The sequence below is a fragment of the Mustela putorius genome, unplaced genomic scaffold (assembly GCF_011764305.1).
Source record: "Mustela putorius furo isolate JIRA1106 unplaced genomic scaffold, ASM1176430v1.1 tig00000275_pilon_pilon_pilon, whole genome shotgun sequence".
Taxonomy (NCBI): domain Eukaryota; kingdom Metazoa; phylum Chordata; class Mammalia; order Carnivora; family Mustelidae; genus Mustela; species Mustela putorius.
In genome coordinates, this window is record NW_025421341.1 from 10,801,434 (window position 1) to 10,817,273 (window position 15,840).

Below are 15,840 nucleotides of genomic sequence, written 5' to 3' on the forward strand. Positions count from 1 at the left end.
TTGGTTTTGGCTCAGGCCTAATCTCAGAATGGTGAGATCGAGCCCCAAGGGGGGGCTCCATGCTCTGCACGGAGTCTGCTTGAGTTTCTGTGTCCCTTGTCCTCTGCCCCTCCCCTAGCTCGCACACGGATGCGCTCTTGCTCTCTCTCTCTCTCTCTCTCTCTCTCGTATAAGTAAATATAACTTAACAACAAAAACAAAGAATGCAGTGGGGGACCCAAACAAATGAATTCTGCTAGGCCTTCACTTATTCAGATGTTTAGAGGTGACAGTAATTGTCACCACTGTTTTATGAGCATAGACCATGTGGCAAATCCTCTTTCATGCTTGTCCTACCATCATTTTACAGATAAGGAAACTGAAGCACGGAGGGGTTAGTAACTCAGGAAACAAGTGGCAGAGTTGTTGGCATGTCTCACAGTGTCCCCTCTTACTCACTATTTACAATACCCCAGACTTCTGTTCTCTGTTATCCTAATCACATGCCTGTAGGGAACCAACAGTGGTTTGCAGCCATGGGGCAAGGGCAGGAATCCAAGACTGAGTCAGAGAAACTGAGGTCCACATCCAGATAGTCCTCCAGCAAGGACTTTCTGTTTTGTAACACATCAACATGGGACGTTCTCCCTAGAAGGTGGGGGCCGTGGTTTCCCAGGGTGTGAAGGATCCGTTTTACAGCGGCTCCTCTTGACTTAGATAGTAGCTCCCACGCCACCTGTTTCATGCCCATTGCTCACACAGAGAAGTCTTCGGCCCTTTAAATCCTTGCACCCATTCTCTTCCTAACACTGGATTTTTCTGGATGACAGGGAGTAGTGGATAGATCTCTGGCTTGGTGGACCAAAAGGCATGATCCTGAAACTTTCCTCTACTGTTTGTGGGAAAGGCTTCTGGGACTCAGTCAAACCAGCCCTTCCTACCTTTAGGAACAGATGAATCTTTGAAAGTGCTATAGCATCTTTAAAAAAAGTCAGTGATAACTCTTTCTGAGGACTTATTTTAAGGAAAAATTTGGCACAGGGAAATTTAAGAGAATATTTCTATTATATGACCTTGAGAATCATTTTTATCATGTAAGGTCCCTCTTCTAGCACCCTTGATAATGATTCTATCATTTGTTTAAAGAAGTTTGTGTATGTCAAGTTTGTGTTCTTTGATGGAAAGATGAGTTTTCTCAGAGAACATGGTCACTGGACATAGAAGCCATAAGTTAAAATAATAAAGCCTTACTAATAAAGTGAGAAAGAAGATTTATTCCCTGGCATTGGCAAGTAAGTGAGGTTGGCCTGGAAATCATTGAACAATCATATTAAGATTAGTTCTGTAGATGCTCAAAATGGGACAAGTAAATGCTCGAATTTGGACAGAGTCCACTCATCCTGAGACTGATAACACATGGTAATCATAGATCACCCTCTCAGACAATTGCTTCCAATCAGCCACAGCCAATATCACATCCACTGCAGAGAAAATGTGAGGCGTCATCATATTTTGGGATGACTTCAATGGAATAGAATGACTGAGGTTTTGAATTTGATTAATTACTGTACATTATCCCTTCAGAGAGACCTCTACTTTTAATGGGAACCTAGAAAAAATATAATTGGTGTAAATGGTTAGGCTAAAAATAGTGACTCTTCCCATTCTAAAAGCTACAGAATTTCCTAGGTAATGTCAACCTAAGTTTGAAGCGGTGAGAGTAAGAAAAAGGGAAGAGGGATTAAATGTGCCCATTTATTGGAAGCCCTGGGACATCTAGAAGGGGTGTGTAATCCTGGTCAAGGCCCACATCAGAATCTTCGTTCACTTGGAACTTCAGTTCAATACCCCTGCGAATTCTTGCAAAGGCTTTCCAGCTTTCAGATTTCCCTCTCTCACATCAGCCTGCCATCGCTGCATCCTGTTGACTCCCCAGGAATAAACAGAAACAATTCTTCCAAGCCTGACAACCCCTGAGATCACATTTACAACCCAGGACTCAAGCAGTTTTGCTTTTAATTTTACTATTACTACATCCAATACAGCTAGGTTGTAATTTTGGCCAACGTCAGTTGATGCTTCTAATTTGTGGCTTCTATTTATTTTTGTAAAGTGAATTAATTCCTGGCTCTATTAATCCAGCAAAATCCATGAATCCTTAATGTTCAGTTTGCTTAGAATGAGTCACAGTGTATTTGTTCCTTCTCAAATATGACTTCTTGCTGAGCGTTGGATGAGCTCCTCTTAGATAGCGTGCCTTATATCTTGGATGATTTATTTGCTTTCATGTTCCGTAGAATTTACTGCAAAAGGTTGACATGAATACTTACAGTTTGGGCTGTAATATAATCTCTTGGATGGCAATTAATAAATAAGAGATGGTTACTATTGTTGACAGAGGAGCTAAGCTTTCTCAGATAGCGTTCTTCATCTTCTTGTTTTCACCACACTTCACGTCAGACATCCTGAGGGGTTGATGGTGTAAAATATTTTCTGTAAACTCCAAAGCTTTTACTGTTGCTTCAATACCCCAAACCTCTATGTTGCCTTTTGTTTTCTTGTCAGAAACGATCTTATCCAATTTCTGTTTCTTCAACTTGCCTTCCTTCCTGAGAATATTAGAAGTATGCCTCTTTTTGAATTTAGTAGCGACATAGTCTCAGTGTTTGTGACTTGCAAGTAGCATCTGAAATCTGTCCCCGAAATCTCTTGTAATTTTTTTTTCGCTCAAGCTCATCTCGGTTGGGTTGATCCAAGATATACTGTTGCCTATAAGATGCAGTGTTTATTGTCATCATGTATGTTGTCCAAAGTGCAGAATTACCTCCTGGAAGTTAATGATGAAAGTAGAATTACAGGAACATCTGATCTTTGTATTTTGCCTACTTGGCCCATCTCACGGGACTAATCTAGACTGATGATCTTCTTCTAGAGACGAGGACTCTGTGGGCCAGTTTAAGTAGCTTGACTCTAATCGAATTGAGGGCAGAGGCCAAGTTTCTCTTTAGATCAGAAATGCTGGAGTGAGGCTGCCTAAGGACATTCCCAGTTCTGATGCGGAGTGAGTGTGTAATTTTACAGCCGTTATTTCTCTGCTCTGTGCATGAGTTCCCTCATCTATAAAATGGGATTAACAATAATAACTGCCAGGATTATAGGAAGGTAATACAGGTGAAGCACTTAGAATGGGACAAAGCTTGTCATGCCATGTTAGCTATTAGAATTATTATTATTCTATGTTTAACATATCCGGAACATACGGAAAAGAGGCATTGAGCAAGGTACTTTATGTACATAATCCTTAGTATGTACTCAATCTGTATCTGTTGAAAAACTGCAAAGTAGTTTATTCCCAGAAACGCAGATGTGGCCTCCATGTGGTAATAACCTCCTTTACAACTGGAGAGGATTGTGAGATGTCGCCCCAGTGGAAAGGCACCCTGATAGAATTATTTCCATCTTTAAAATAATCTTCATGATGCTGGTATTTAAATAGCCTAATCCTGCTATAGCCAACCAGAAAGCCTGACTGTGGCTGGGAATGGAGGTCACGGCATGGGGGCAGGGGGCAGCTACAGGGCCAAATGGTGCCAATGAAAGATATTATATATCGGAAAACAAATTACTAGAATTCACTTAGGTTTGGGGTTTTTTTTGTTTGTTTGTTTGTTTGTTTGTTTGGAATTACATAATTACACTTAAAAATTACCTTTTTTCTAGATACCCAAATAGAAATACAGTTTTGGACAATAAGCATTGACACTGAAAAGTTATTTTCTTTCTTGCTTTGCTTTATTTATTTTTTTGACTAAATGAATTGCATTCATGATACATTAATAGCCACTAGAGTGAAGTGTTTAATCATAAAAATTACGATCACTTCAATGTTGATTTCTATGCTTAGTATGTTACTCAAGAATCACAAAAATGATCATGGAAATGGTAGAAGCTACCATGTAGGGGCACCTGGGTGGCTCAGTCAGTTGAGGGTCCGATTCTTGATTTCAATTCAGGTCATGATCTCACGGTCATGAAACTGAGCTCTGCATTGGGCTCTGTGCTCAGCCGGGAGTCTGCTTGAGACTTTCCCTCTCCGTCAACCTCTCCCCCTCCAAAGCTTGCTTGCTCTCTCTCTCTCTCTCTAAAATATATATATATATATATATATATATATATATACATACATATATATATATATATATATCTTTAAAAAGCCACAATGTAGGGAATACTTTGGATGGGCACTGTGAGAGAAGCCCTCTTTATCTTAGATGCCGTGTGCGTGTATGTGTGTTTGTGTGCGCGTGTACAATCTCTGTAGACTGCTAGAAACGTTCAAATTCATAGATATCTGTGTATGGGCATGAATACACACAGGAATATTTATATAGTATATGTTATGATTTTAAATCTTACCACAACTTCACGCACAAAGAAAGGAAACTAAGGTTCCAAGAACTCAAGCCACTTGGTCAAGGTTGGCAAAGCTGGGGTCGAACCCCAAACCCCACCCACTCAGAAACCCCCTTTTTAAAGATGCCCAAACAAATATTTCCGGAACAGCAGACTTTTCCACTACACCACACCATGCCTCCTTGGGGAAAGGGTCCATTTTTGCCCTTTCTTTTCCAGACTCTCCAAGCAAAGATTTCGGTCCAACTCTGGGTTTGAAAAAGTCCAGTTCCTTGGAGAGCCTCCAGACTGCGGTCGCTGAGGTCAGGAAGAACGAACTTCCCTTCCACAGGCCCCGGCCGCACATGGTCCGTGGCCGGGGCTGCAACGAGAGTTTCCGGGCGGCCATTGACAAATCCTACGACGGACCGGAAGAGCTCGAAGCCGGTAGGACTAAGGGCCTCCTTACCCAGTTTCTTCATCTCATTATCATCCGCGAATCATAGCCAAGGATGTGTGCTTAATGACAAAGAAAAATGATTTAAGGATCACAATTATATTTTTGATATTAAAAGTAATTCGTTTTCCTGAGATGTTTTGCCCTTTGGCTTAACGAACGTGGAATTGGCTGACACAATATGCAATTTATTCGACAGTGCAAACGCTAAAGAAATGTCCCCCTTCACTCTCCTGCAAGGACCAACTGTCATTTGCCCTTAGGCTGGGAGCACTAAGTATGCATTTCTTGACATTCTTATTCGAGTCATTAGAAGCAGCCTCAACCTGAGGACTGACTGCATTAATTGGGTAAAAGCAGTTGGGTTACATGTGTCCTCAGAAACCTCTCCTGGAAATAAACTCGCCCTGTTTGTTTGCCAGCACACGGGCTTTCCGAGCCAATCGAGGTTAACAAGCTGTCTTTCAGAGATATTCGTGTTGTGCCACGGATCAAACCTTTCATACCCCTGGCTGAACCACCCACTGCTCCCTCCTCCCCACAGGAAACCTTACTTGAAGTAACCAGATTTAGGCAGTTGTCTCTTCAAAGGGTACAAGTAGCCACGCGCAAGGGTAAAACTCTGGCGTGGTTCCTGCATCCCTCTGTATTTTACATTTGACTTTTCTTGATACACTAACCGTCAGTGCCCCTGACCGCATGTATTGATTTTTCTCTCCGCACAGACGGTCTGTCTGATAAGAGCTCTCACTCCGGCCAAGGGGCTCTGAGTTGTGAATCTGTCCCTCAGGGGAGCCCTGAGCTGGAGGACGGGGAGCAGAAAGCCAGGAAAATCAAAAAACCGAAAGAGAAGGAGAAGAAGAAGGAAAAGGGCAAACTGAAAGCCAAGGAGAAAAAGCTGAAAGAGGAAAATGAAGACCCAGAGAGGAAAATAAAGAAGAAAGGGTTCGGTGCCATGCTGAGGTAGGGGCATGCTGTGAAGGCACAGCGGGCCTGGTCTTGCTTTTTGGGTTTTCCTGGTGAAATTGTTGATCTGTGTGTATCCAGAAAACAATGGCAAGTGTTCCCTCCTTTTTAGCTAAGTACATAAAAATCTCAACGGCGAAGGCACTCGTTCCTTTCCCACAGAAGCAGAAGGAGCCTTCCTCGGTGGCCCCCGAGGTCCCCCCGGGATGCCAGGAGGCTGTGTTCAGTTTGCTGTGAACGAAAGGCTGATGCCTGGGAGAGACATGGGCTGTGCTCACAGGCCTTGGTTTTTGCGGTGAATTAAATGCGTCCTCAGTGTGGGGAAAGCGAGAGGTGAGAGGGAGTCCCCCGCCATGGCGTGTACAACACCCCAGGTGACTTAAAGAAGACAGAGTAGACAGAGCTCACTCACCCACCCCGTAACTGGAGGTGCGTGGCCAGGCCTGTGAGCACATTAGCACCTGCAAAGCAGGGAGCGGACAGTGGAGAGGTACTGCGTCTAGGGTCGGAGCACCCAGTCCTCGGTCCGTGACCCTGCACACGTGAGCTGCCCGGCTTCATGGGTGCTTCACTTCCCCAAGCCTCCTGTCTTCTCTTTAACAGTGAGGCCAGCGGACCTGCTCTCCTGACTCAGTGGGGTCGTGAGACGCGGTGTCAGATGCAGCCAGCCCAGCGGCTGGGCTTGGCCCCCAAGGGCACCATCAGAAACCAACTTTGGCTCCTGTCCTACAGCTAATTCCAAATGTGCTTTGTTGATGCTGAAACAATATCCACAATTCAGTGACGTCACTCCAGCCGATGGCTTTCTGGTCACTTTGGGTCTTAAAACAACCTCTGCCTCGGAGTCTAAAATGCCAGTCTAATGTTAACCGACACTTCCCTTCCCTGCGCCTCAAGTCTCTACCCCAAGGTGATGTGGGGGCAAGATCCCACCTTCTCCTGCTTCTCAGTCTCTGGACCCAGGGGGAAGGGAAAGGCAGTTGTAGAACCAGGGTGGAATTGTCCTTAACTGGTGTCTGAATCTGGTATAATCTGGCCGTTGGGAGCCTTTGTGGGCGAGTTTTATAGACTTTTCAGTGGCTCCTTGCTGTACCAGTCACTAAACAGGAGAAACTTATCTCTACTGATATCCTGAGATCCTCTGACCCTTAGCCTCTGACCTCAGAACCACACCCTGAGGTTTTATATGTGTGTGTGTGTGTGTGTGTGTGTGTGTGTTCTGTTCCCCCCAGCCCCCAGCTAATAGCCTTAGATGGTGTCAGTTGGAGATGCCTATGTTTACTTGGCTCCCAGGAGTTGCCTATCTCTTGCCCCTCCAAGTGATAGAAACCCAGCCTGGGGGCGCCTGGGTGGCTCAGTGGGTTAAGCCGCTGCCTTCGGCTCGGGTCATGATCTCAGGGTCCTGGGATTGAGTCCCGCATCCTCCTCTCTCTCTCTCTCTCTGCCTGCCTCTCTGTCTACTTGTGATCTTTCTCTGTCAAATAAATAAATAAAATCTTTAAAAAAAAAAAAAAACAAACCCAGCCTGTTCCCATTGCTCGCCCCTCCCCCCTTTCTGCCATAGGGATGTCCCACCCAGCCTGACATGCTCAGATTTCTCCAGAGCAGAGTCCAGCCCTGTTCTGTGCCTCCCCAGCTCTGGAGCCACGAGCCAAACCCAAGCTGGCAGGCGCGGGGAAGGAAGAGGGGCCGTGAGTGTTTGTGTCTCAAGCAAATGGGGAGGATGACTGTCTCCTTTCAGACGACCGCCCTCAAATGCTCTCGGGGGCCATCTTGCAGACTCCTCACTTATTTTATTGGGGGGTAGTGGGGGGAAGCAGCCCTTTCCATTATTTTCTTTGCTCTTATGACTTTCCATCACAGAGAATCTCTCTCTCAGTCTCTATCCTTCTCTTATCCAGGGGCCGAAGGTGAGGGATGGGAGGTGATGTTGGCTACCTCTTAGTCAACTCTTAGGAGATATCTCTCTCAAGAATGCTGGGTGGCTGCGGCGCCTGGGTGGCTCCGTGGGGTAAGCCTCTGCCTTCGGCTCAGGTCATGGTCCCAGCGTCCTGGGATCGAGCCCCACATCAGGCTCTCTGCTCAGTGGGGAGCCTGCTTCTCCCTGCCTCTCTGCCTACTTGTGTGATCTCTCTCTCTCTCCCTGTGTGTCAAATAAATAAATAAATGAAATCTTTAAAAAAAGAAAATACTGTGTGGCATTTGTCCTAGGATGTTTTTAGTTTGGGATTTTTTTTTAAGATTTTATTTATTTATTTTAGAAGGAGAAAGATACAAGTGTGAGAAGGGGAGGAGCAGATTTGGGGGAGGGAGTTTCAAGCAGACTCCTCACTGAGCACAGAGCCCAAAGTGGGGCTCAATCTCATGACCCTGAGATCACAACCCCAGGTAAAACCAAGCGTTGGATGCTTAACCGACTAAACCAGCCAGGTACCCCAGGTTTGGGATTTTCAATGAAAATTTCAGACAGAAACAGAAAGCTCTATTCCATATGTGTTATTCATGTAATATATGAATATAAATATAATCTGTTATTATATATAAATAGGGAAAGAGAGAGACTCGTTGAAACTGCAAAATCACATTTAGGCAACACAGATAATATTGATAGCAGTAGGACACGTCTCAATAAATGCTGGTTTGTTTTTCCTGGTGGTCTCTATAGACTCTGTCTTCCCATTTGACATTTTGAATGTTAAACTTGCCCTTTTTCCAGGTAATTATTATGATTGCCAGAATTTGCAGGCTATGCTTTAACCACCTGATAACAATGACACACACAATCCAAATATATAGATGGGAATTGCCTTTGAATTAGTGGAGGTCAGGTTTAAACAGGACAGGCTCTGCATGTGGAATGCTAAATTGAATCCCAGCTCCTCCTATTATCTATCTAGGTAGCATTCAGCATACTGTTCAATCTATGTGCCTCAGTTTCCTCATCTGAAAAATGGAAAAAATACCATTATTTTGGGAATTATATATGTTTAGTTACATGTAACATGCTTATAGAACAGCACCTGGCAAGAAATACACATTCAATAGATGTTGTGGTAAGCAGAATAAAGGCCCCTTAAAGATGTCCATAGCGTAATCCCTGGTACCTGTGAATATGTCATGTTACATAGCAAAGGAGAGTTAAGGTACAGATGGAATTAAGGTTGGGGATCATCTGACTTTAAGATAAAGATGATCATCCCAGATTCCCCCCATGACCCAAAGTAATTATGAGAAGCCTTAAAAGTAGAAGAGAGGCCCGCCTGGGAGGCTCAGTGGGTTAAACCTCTGCCTTAGGCTCGGGTTATGATCTCAGGGGTTAAACCTCTGCCTTAGGCTCGGGTTATGATCTCAGGGTCCTGGGATCGAGCCCCATATCAGGCTCTCTGCTCAGCGGGGATCCTGCTTCCCTCTGTCTCTCTCTGCCTGCCTCTCTGCTACTTGTGATCTCTGTCTGTCAAATAAATAAATAAAATCTTTAAAAAAAAATAAAAGAGGAAGATACGACTGAAGAAGAAAGAGGCAGAGGAACGCAATGTTGCCAGCTTTGAGATGGAGGGAGGTGACCATGAGCCAAGGAATGAGGGCTGCCTCTAGAAGTTAGGGCTGAGGGGGGGAGTATGTCTGGAGAGCCTCTAGGGAAGAACCCAGCCTACCAAATCCTTAACTTCAGCCTATGTCTGTTGTTTAAGCCACTATGTTTATGATACTTTTTTACAGCATCAATAGAAAGCTAAAATAGTTATTATAATTATTAGTAGTACTTCTACAATATCATGGTAATTTATAAGAAAACAAGTTCCTCTTTAAGGTGTTAAAGAAAAAACAAAACAGATTTAACTAGAGTAGTCTACAAATATAAAAATTATTAAAGCCTCACATATCCCATTTTTCTAGAATATTACTCAAGTAAGCCTTCACTTTATATTTTGGCCGATTCATATTCTCCTGCCAGAATATAGAACCCATTCCTTTTGTTGTCCGATATACGCTATATTTGCCCATGGTGGAAATCACACGTCCTAGCTCCTTTAGACATCTAGCAACTCCGTGTTGTTTCCTTCTCCGGTTTTAGGAAAATTAAGATCTGAAAGGTGGTGTTTGATTTTATCTCCCGTGTAAAAATAGCAACTGTTTTCCATAGCCTTTTGCATCTGAGTGTGTGAGCATATTGGAGTTGCTGCTGCATGCACATTTTCAGCAACAAAGAACACAAAAGCTGTTGCCATTAGCCAACATATTTTGCTTTAATTCTCATCTGTTGCTCAGATGCTATTGACTTCGTTTCTTTCTTATTTAAAAAAAGATTGATTGCTATAAGGTTCTCTAGAAGGTAGATGTGTGGCTTAAATATGTATTATTTGTTCCATTATCTGCATTTCACAGCCACTCTCCTGACATGGAGCTTTAATGCAGGTTGTGCCGTGGACAGTGGCACCTGGCCAAGGGCACGTGTGGGGACGAAAATCATCTCCCTCTCCTCAGCTACGCATCGCGAAAGTGCGAATGTGTTAGCAGGGGCTTTGCTCTGGCTTGTAAAATGCTAAGTGTTGTGTGCTTTTCTAATATTAGCTCGTCCATTCATGTTAATGATATGTAGTCATAGAGTTTAGCTCATTAGTTAATTTGACCTACTCCTGATCCTTTTGAAAAAATTGTGGGGATCTTGTTAACTTGTATCTTTAAATGTGCGGTCTGGTGCCAGTATGCTTAATGCTTTTCTTTCTTTTTTTCTTTCTTTTTTTTTTAAGATGTTATTTATTTATTTAACAGACAGAGATCACAAGTAGGCAGAGAGGCAGGCAGAGAGAGAGGAGGAAGCAGGCTCAGACAGAGAGCCTGATACAGGACCCTGGGATCATGACCTGAGCCAAAGGTAGAGGCTTTAACCCACTGAACGACCAGGCACCCCTTTTCTGATTTCAGAATTACCTCCTCATAGAGTCAACTGTAGCTCTGACACAAGCCATGAATTATTATGGAAAAATATGCAGCTCAAGAATCTAGCAACTTTGTTAGTTTCCCTGAATCCTCTGCTTACCTGCTGTTGAAAGAGGACATTGGGGAATCAGGATGCTTAAATTTTTTCATCACGTGTTGGCTTCTTTAGGGCCTTGTGCTCTTCATGGCACTAGACTGTTGAAATAATGCCTGTGGCTCCTTGCGGCCAAAGGCTGAAGCCCAGACCCACTCAGTAGACAAGGCAATTGCCATCAGCCCCTGGCTGTTCTTCTGGGGTCTAGCAGATCTTTTCTAAGCACTGGAGAGAAATAGCCTTTAGCCAACAAAATCTTGCACATTCTAGAGCAGAAAGCCCAGCATGAAGTCCCTAATTTCTTAATTATTTAATAGCCATGTGGATCTTTGATTCTTTTTTTTTTTTTAAGATTTTATTTATTTATTTGACAGACAGATCACAAGTAGGCAGAGAGGCAGGCAGAGAGAGAAGGAAGCAGGCTTCCTGCTGAACAGAGAGCCTGATGCGGGGCTCGATCCCAGAACCCTGGGATCATGACCCGAGCCAAAGGCAGAGGCTTTAAGCCACTGAGCCACCCAGGCGCCCCGGATCTTTACATTCTTTAAACTGATTTCTGTCCCAAGTCTGTGTTTAAAATCATTCCTTTATATCATATTTGCTGCTGCTTCCTTTTGATATTATAGGCCACTTACTTCAGAGACCTTTGAATTATCTACTTGTGCTGCACCCTGAATGGAAAACCTTGCTGTTGATCAAGTACCTTTTCTATACTCTTTGTGTGCTTTGCTACCTAAGGGAATTTTGCATGGTAAATTCCTTTTTAATGGATTAACAAATAACAAAGTGCTACACTTGCCCATAGAGAGGTTCATCTCTGTTTTAAAAATTTGCCCATAGTCATTGATTAATAAACTATGTTGAATGCTTAGTCTTCGCCAAGCACCTTCATAATCAGTCTTCATTTATTCCATATTACTTACTGAATGCTCCTTTTGCATCAGGCAGTGTTCTAGACCCCAGGCATACAGTGATGAAGTCCTTGCTTTTATGGGTTTGTTGTTGTTGTTGTTGTTTGGGGTTTTTTTGGTCTTAGGAAAGGAAGGAAAACTCAAAGACTTTTGAATTTCTTTTGGTGAGTTTAAAACAAAATAAGCAAAATATCACCTAAACGTGTAAAGTACTTGTAGCAAGGGATTTCCCAGGCAGAGGTGGGACATTGGGCTCAGCTACCTGGGACAAAGCACTTCCTTGTCAGCTTGAGGGAATCAATAGTCAATTTATTTGGTGCTGAACAAGACATCCAGGCTGCAGCTCTTACGTGATTTGCATCCCAGTGAGGAGAAGAGAATAAATGCTAACTCAAGATGACTGAGATTATTTTGGACTCTGGTAGGTGTTATGAAGAAGGTGAAGTCAGAGGGATGGTGTCCTCTTCCTCACAGTGACTTACTACCTAACAGACTGTGCACCTGCCCAGGCCACACTGAATTTCAGCAGATTCGTTATCAGAACCTCGCATGCTGTGGTACTAAATGCCAAATCACTTTATGCCTGCTCTTTCTTTATTTTTTATGTTTTTGCAGCATAGGAATATGAGGTTACTTTTAAACCAACTTCACATAAAGCTGTAACAGAACACTAACCCAAATTGTGTCTGTTTTAGCATGCAAAACCCTGTTGTACCTGAGGTAAACAATCTGAAGACACGTGGGCTTTAATCTAAAGGGCCAACTCGATTTGCGGCTGTGTGTGTCCACTCTATTCCTCCTGGCCCATCAGGTGGATGTTCCTTTTTTTGTTTGTTTGTTTTAAGTAGGCTCCACACCCAGTGTGGGACTTGAACTCATGACCCTGAGATCAAGAGTCACATGCTCTTCTGACTGAGCCAGCCAGGGGCCCCGGTTGGATATTCTTCATTGTTTCTTCTCAACTCAGCTAACATAGGTGTACCTCAGTAATACACTGGTTTAATTTCTACATAGAGAAGACTAAATTATGAGCCCTAATGGCATAGGTTTTTTTTTTTTTTAATCTAAAGACACCAACTTTTTATATCTAAGCTTTGCATGTGCTAAAGCACTTACATTTCATTTGTTTTATACTAAAGTATAGTATTTTATCGAAACTAAGGCATCTCCATATGACATCTTGCTGTGGATCATTTTAAAAAGAACACTTCTGGGGCACCTGGGTGGCTCAGTGGGTTGGAGCTCTGCCTTCGGCTCAGGTCATGATCCCAGGGTCCTGGGATCGAGCCCTGCATCGGGCTCTCTGCTCAGCGGGGAGCCTGCTTCCCCCTCTCTCTCTCTCTACCTGCCTCTCTGCCTACTTGTGATCTCTGTCAAGTAAATAAATAAAATCTTAAAAAAAAAAAAAAGAAAGAAAGAACACTTCTACACACACACACACACACACACAAACCTTTCTCCTCCACCACAAACAACAACCCAGACATCATCACCATTGAATTTATACTTAACCTACTTAAAAAACTGTCCCTTACAACCTCTGTGGCCTTCATGAGTCCCTTTGAGTCATCTACTCAGCAGTGAGTGGGGGATAATAACACATCCTCTCCCAGTTGTTGTGAAATTGGAGTTAATTTATGTAAGCAGAGCTGTCAGGATAGTGCCTGCCTTGGTAGGTTTTTCTCCTTGTCTTACTGCATGGCCCCACTCAGCCAGCCAGCCATCAGCGTTTGACTTGGAGCCGCCTAAACTTCTGTTTCAATTCTGCAAATTTTTCCTCTAATTGCCCTTTTGTGTTTCAGGTGAGCATGCTCTGTTTTCTCTAGACTGGACAGTTTAGCTTTAAAAAGCTGTAAGAAGTCATGACATCACGAAAATCATTCAGTCCTTTCTATTTTATAAGCTTTGGGTCACTCCTTTCTAAATATAACCTTGAACTATTTTCAAAGGTTATCTCATCATTTGGTGGCATTGAATACAAATAGGAAGGGGACTCAGATGGAGGAACAGGCTTTTTTTTTTTTTTTTTTTCCTATTTTTTTCCTTCCTGTGTTTCAGACCAGAGTGAATGGACGGGTTTTGGACTTGATATTCTCAATGCATGGCTCATAGTTCTTTCATTGGGTGCCTTGGAAGTTGTCTTATAATACATTACCCATAAAGATACATTTTGACTTGATTTTTAAATTAGGTTAGATAGAGACAGAATACTTAAATCTCTAGGGAGCATGACATCTGTCGTACATTTCTCCTCTTTACCTTGATCCCATAACGGCTGTTATAGGTCTCATGTACAATAAATGTAATGTGGCTGTGCCTGTCATTACCTCTTTCTAGATAGTGGCTGTAAAACGTCCGGGCATCCCTTCAGCTTTATGGGTATGAAGGGCAACCTGTCTAATGTAGCCGGGCCAATGAAATTTTAACAGTCATTTCCCCAAAGGCAAAAGGCCAACAACAGGCTAGAGATAAGGTGCTTTGCTTCATGAAGTAGAGGCCAGCTTGAAATATGAAATTTCAGATGAAAAATGAAAGCCAAGGTAGGTCAAAGTTCTTAATTCAGCTGCAAGTTGTATATGGAAATACATGGAGAACAGAGAACCTTAACGGATCAGGGCAAAATGGCTGCCTATATTGAGCCTGAGAGAAACATATGACTGGCAAAAAATGAATTTACATGGCAAAGGCTACTCACAGGTGCAACCATCCGTCCTCCCTGGCTCACCGTGATGGAGCAGGAAAGGAATCGAAGCCGAAGACACACTGAAATTGTGTGAGGCTCCTTTTTTGTCTTTTGGGTAACAGAATTTTCTCACCTCACAGTCCGTCTTAAATTATTTACTTTCTCTTTCACGATATGAGCCATGAATATTTTGTCTCCTCATTTTGTTAATTTGCCAATTTCCCTCTGAGCTAAGTGCCCTAGCAATTTTAATTTTTCATTCGAGTTAGGAAGAGCAATGACCGCCCCCACCTTTTTTTTTTTTTTTTTCATTATTACTATCACAGGCCTGGGCTCAGAATGCTACTTTTTATGACCAGCAGTGTTGAGCCCATAATGGAATTGCAAAGTAGAGAGTGTAATATACCGATATTGACTTCCATTAAACTCAGTTGTGTGATCGCTGATAATATTTATATATTTATGTATTATACATCCCAGCTTTTGTTCGTTTGCAACTAAGCACCAGAGAGGAAAATTAGCATCATAATAGGAATAGATTGCAGACAGGAGAATGTAAAGAAGTAGAGGGAGAGCCTCCATAAATAGGGCAAGGGAGACAAAATGATGAGGTAGAGGCAAGTATGGTAACTAGAGTATAGATTAAATTTGGATCAGACACACTGAGGGTTGTGTGGCCAGCATTTATTTCTCAAGGGAAAGAAAAGAAGACCCAGGGACAGGCAGGCTGCTTGGCTGATAGGCTGGGGGGCTGAGTGTGTAGACAAGTGAGCCACCAGCGTGCAGAGTTTGTGTGGTGTCTGACTTCAGTAATTTTTTTCAGCTGTCGTGCGTGTCTGCAAATGTTTGTTTATCACTCTCTCTGTTTTCTTTGAGTATATGTTCATAGAGGGGCGAGGGGCATAGATGGAGTTAATTAGTATACAAGTGTATGGGTAGCTTGTTTTCAAAATCACTTGAAAAGCTGATTGCTGTTCATCGCCTTCCCCTCCTACCGTATGGAATCTCGATTCCTCTGGAGCTCTGTTTATGGCTGCCCAAAGCAGGATGATTTCCTCGTACTTTTCATAATAACAAATGATCACGTAGAGTGTCAACCAGAAGGCTGATTTGTTTAATTAGGGTTCTCTTCTTCCCTTAACATGCGTGCACAACTCCCATTAACGTTAATGTGAATTACGAAAGAGCACGAAGAAAAATAGATCCCTTGATCTCATTACTCTTCTTGGATAATGAGGTTTAGATTTGTTAACAGATCAGAACAAAAGTCCAGTGGAAAATAAAAAATCGGCTTAACTTTTAAAGAAATTGATATGCTCCAAAGAATTTTCACAGGCACTAAGGTAGAAGGAGATACACATTAATAAATAAACTTCATTAGCATTTAAGGTGAAATATAATCATTTAAAATGCTGGATTA

The 15,840-nt window shown here is 42.8% G+C and overlaps 1 protein-coding gene across 3 annotated transcripts in view; it reads left to right on the plus strand.

Annotated features, from left to right (window-relative positions):
- PARD3B (par-3 family cell polarity regulator beta) overlaps positions 1-15,840 on the plus strand; it is a 1,046,368-nt gene that overhangs the window by 733,785 nt on the left and 296,743 nt on the right. For all 3 annotated transcript variants that reach the window (XM_004764207.3, XM_004764208.3, XM_004764213.3), the window contains 2 exons: positions 4,612-4,818; positions 5,554-5,791. In XM_004764207.3, the coding sequence (XP_004764264.1) occupies positions 4,612-4,818; positions 5,554-5,791 (445 nt within the window). The remainder of the gene's footprint in view (positions 1-4,611; positions 4,819-5,553; positions 5,792-15,840) is intronic.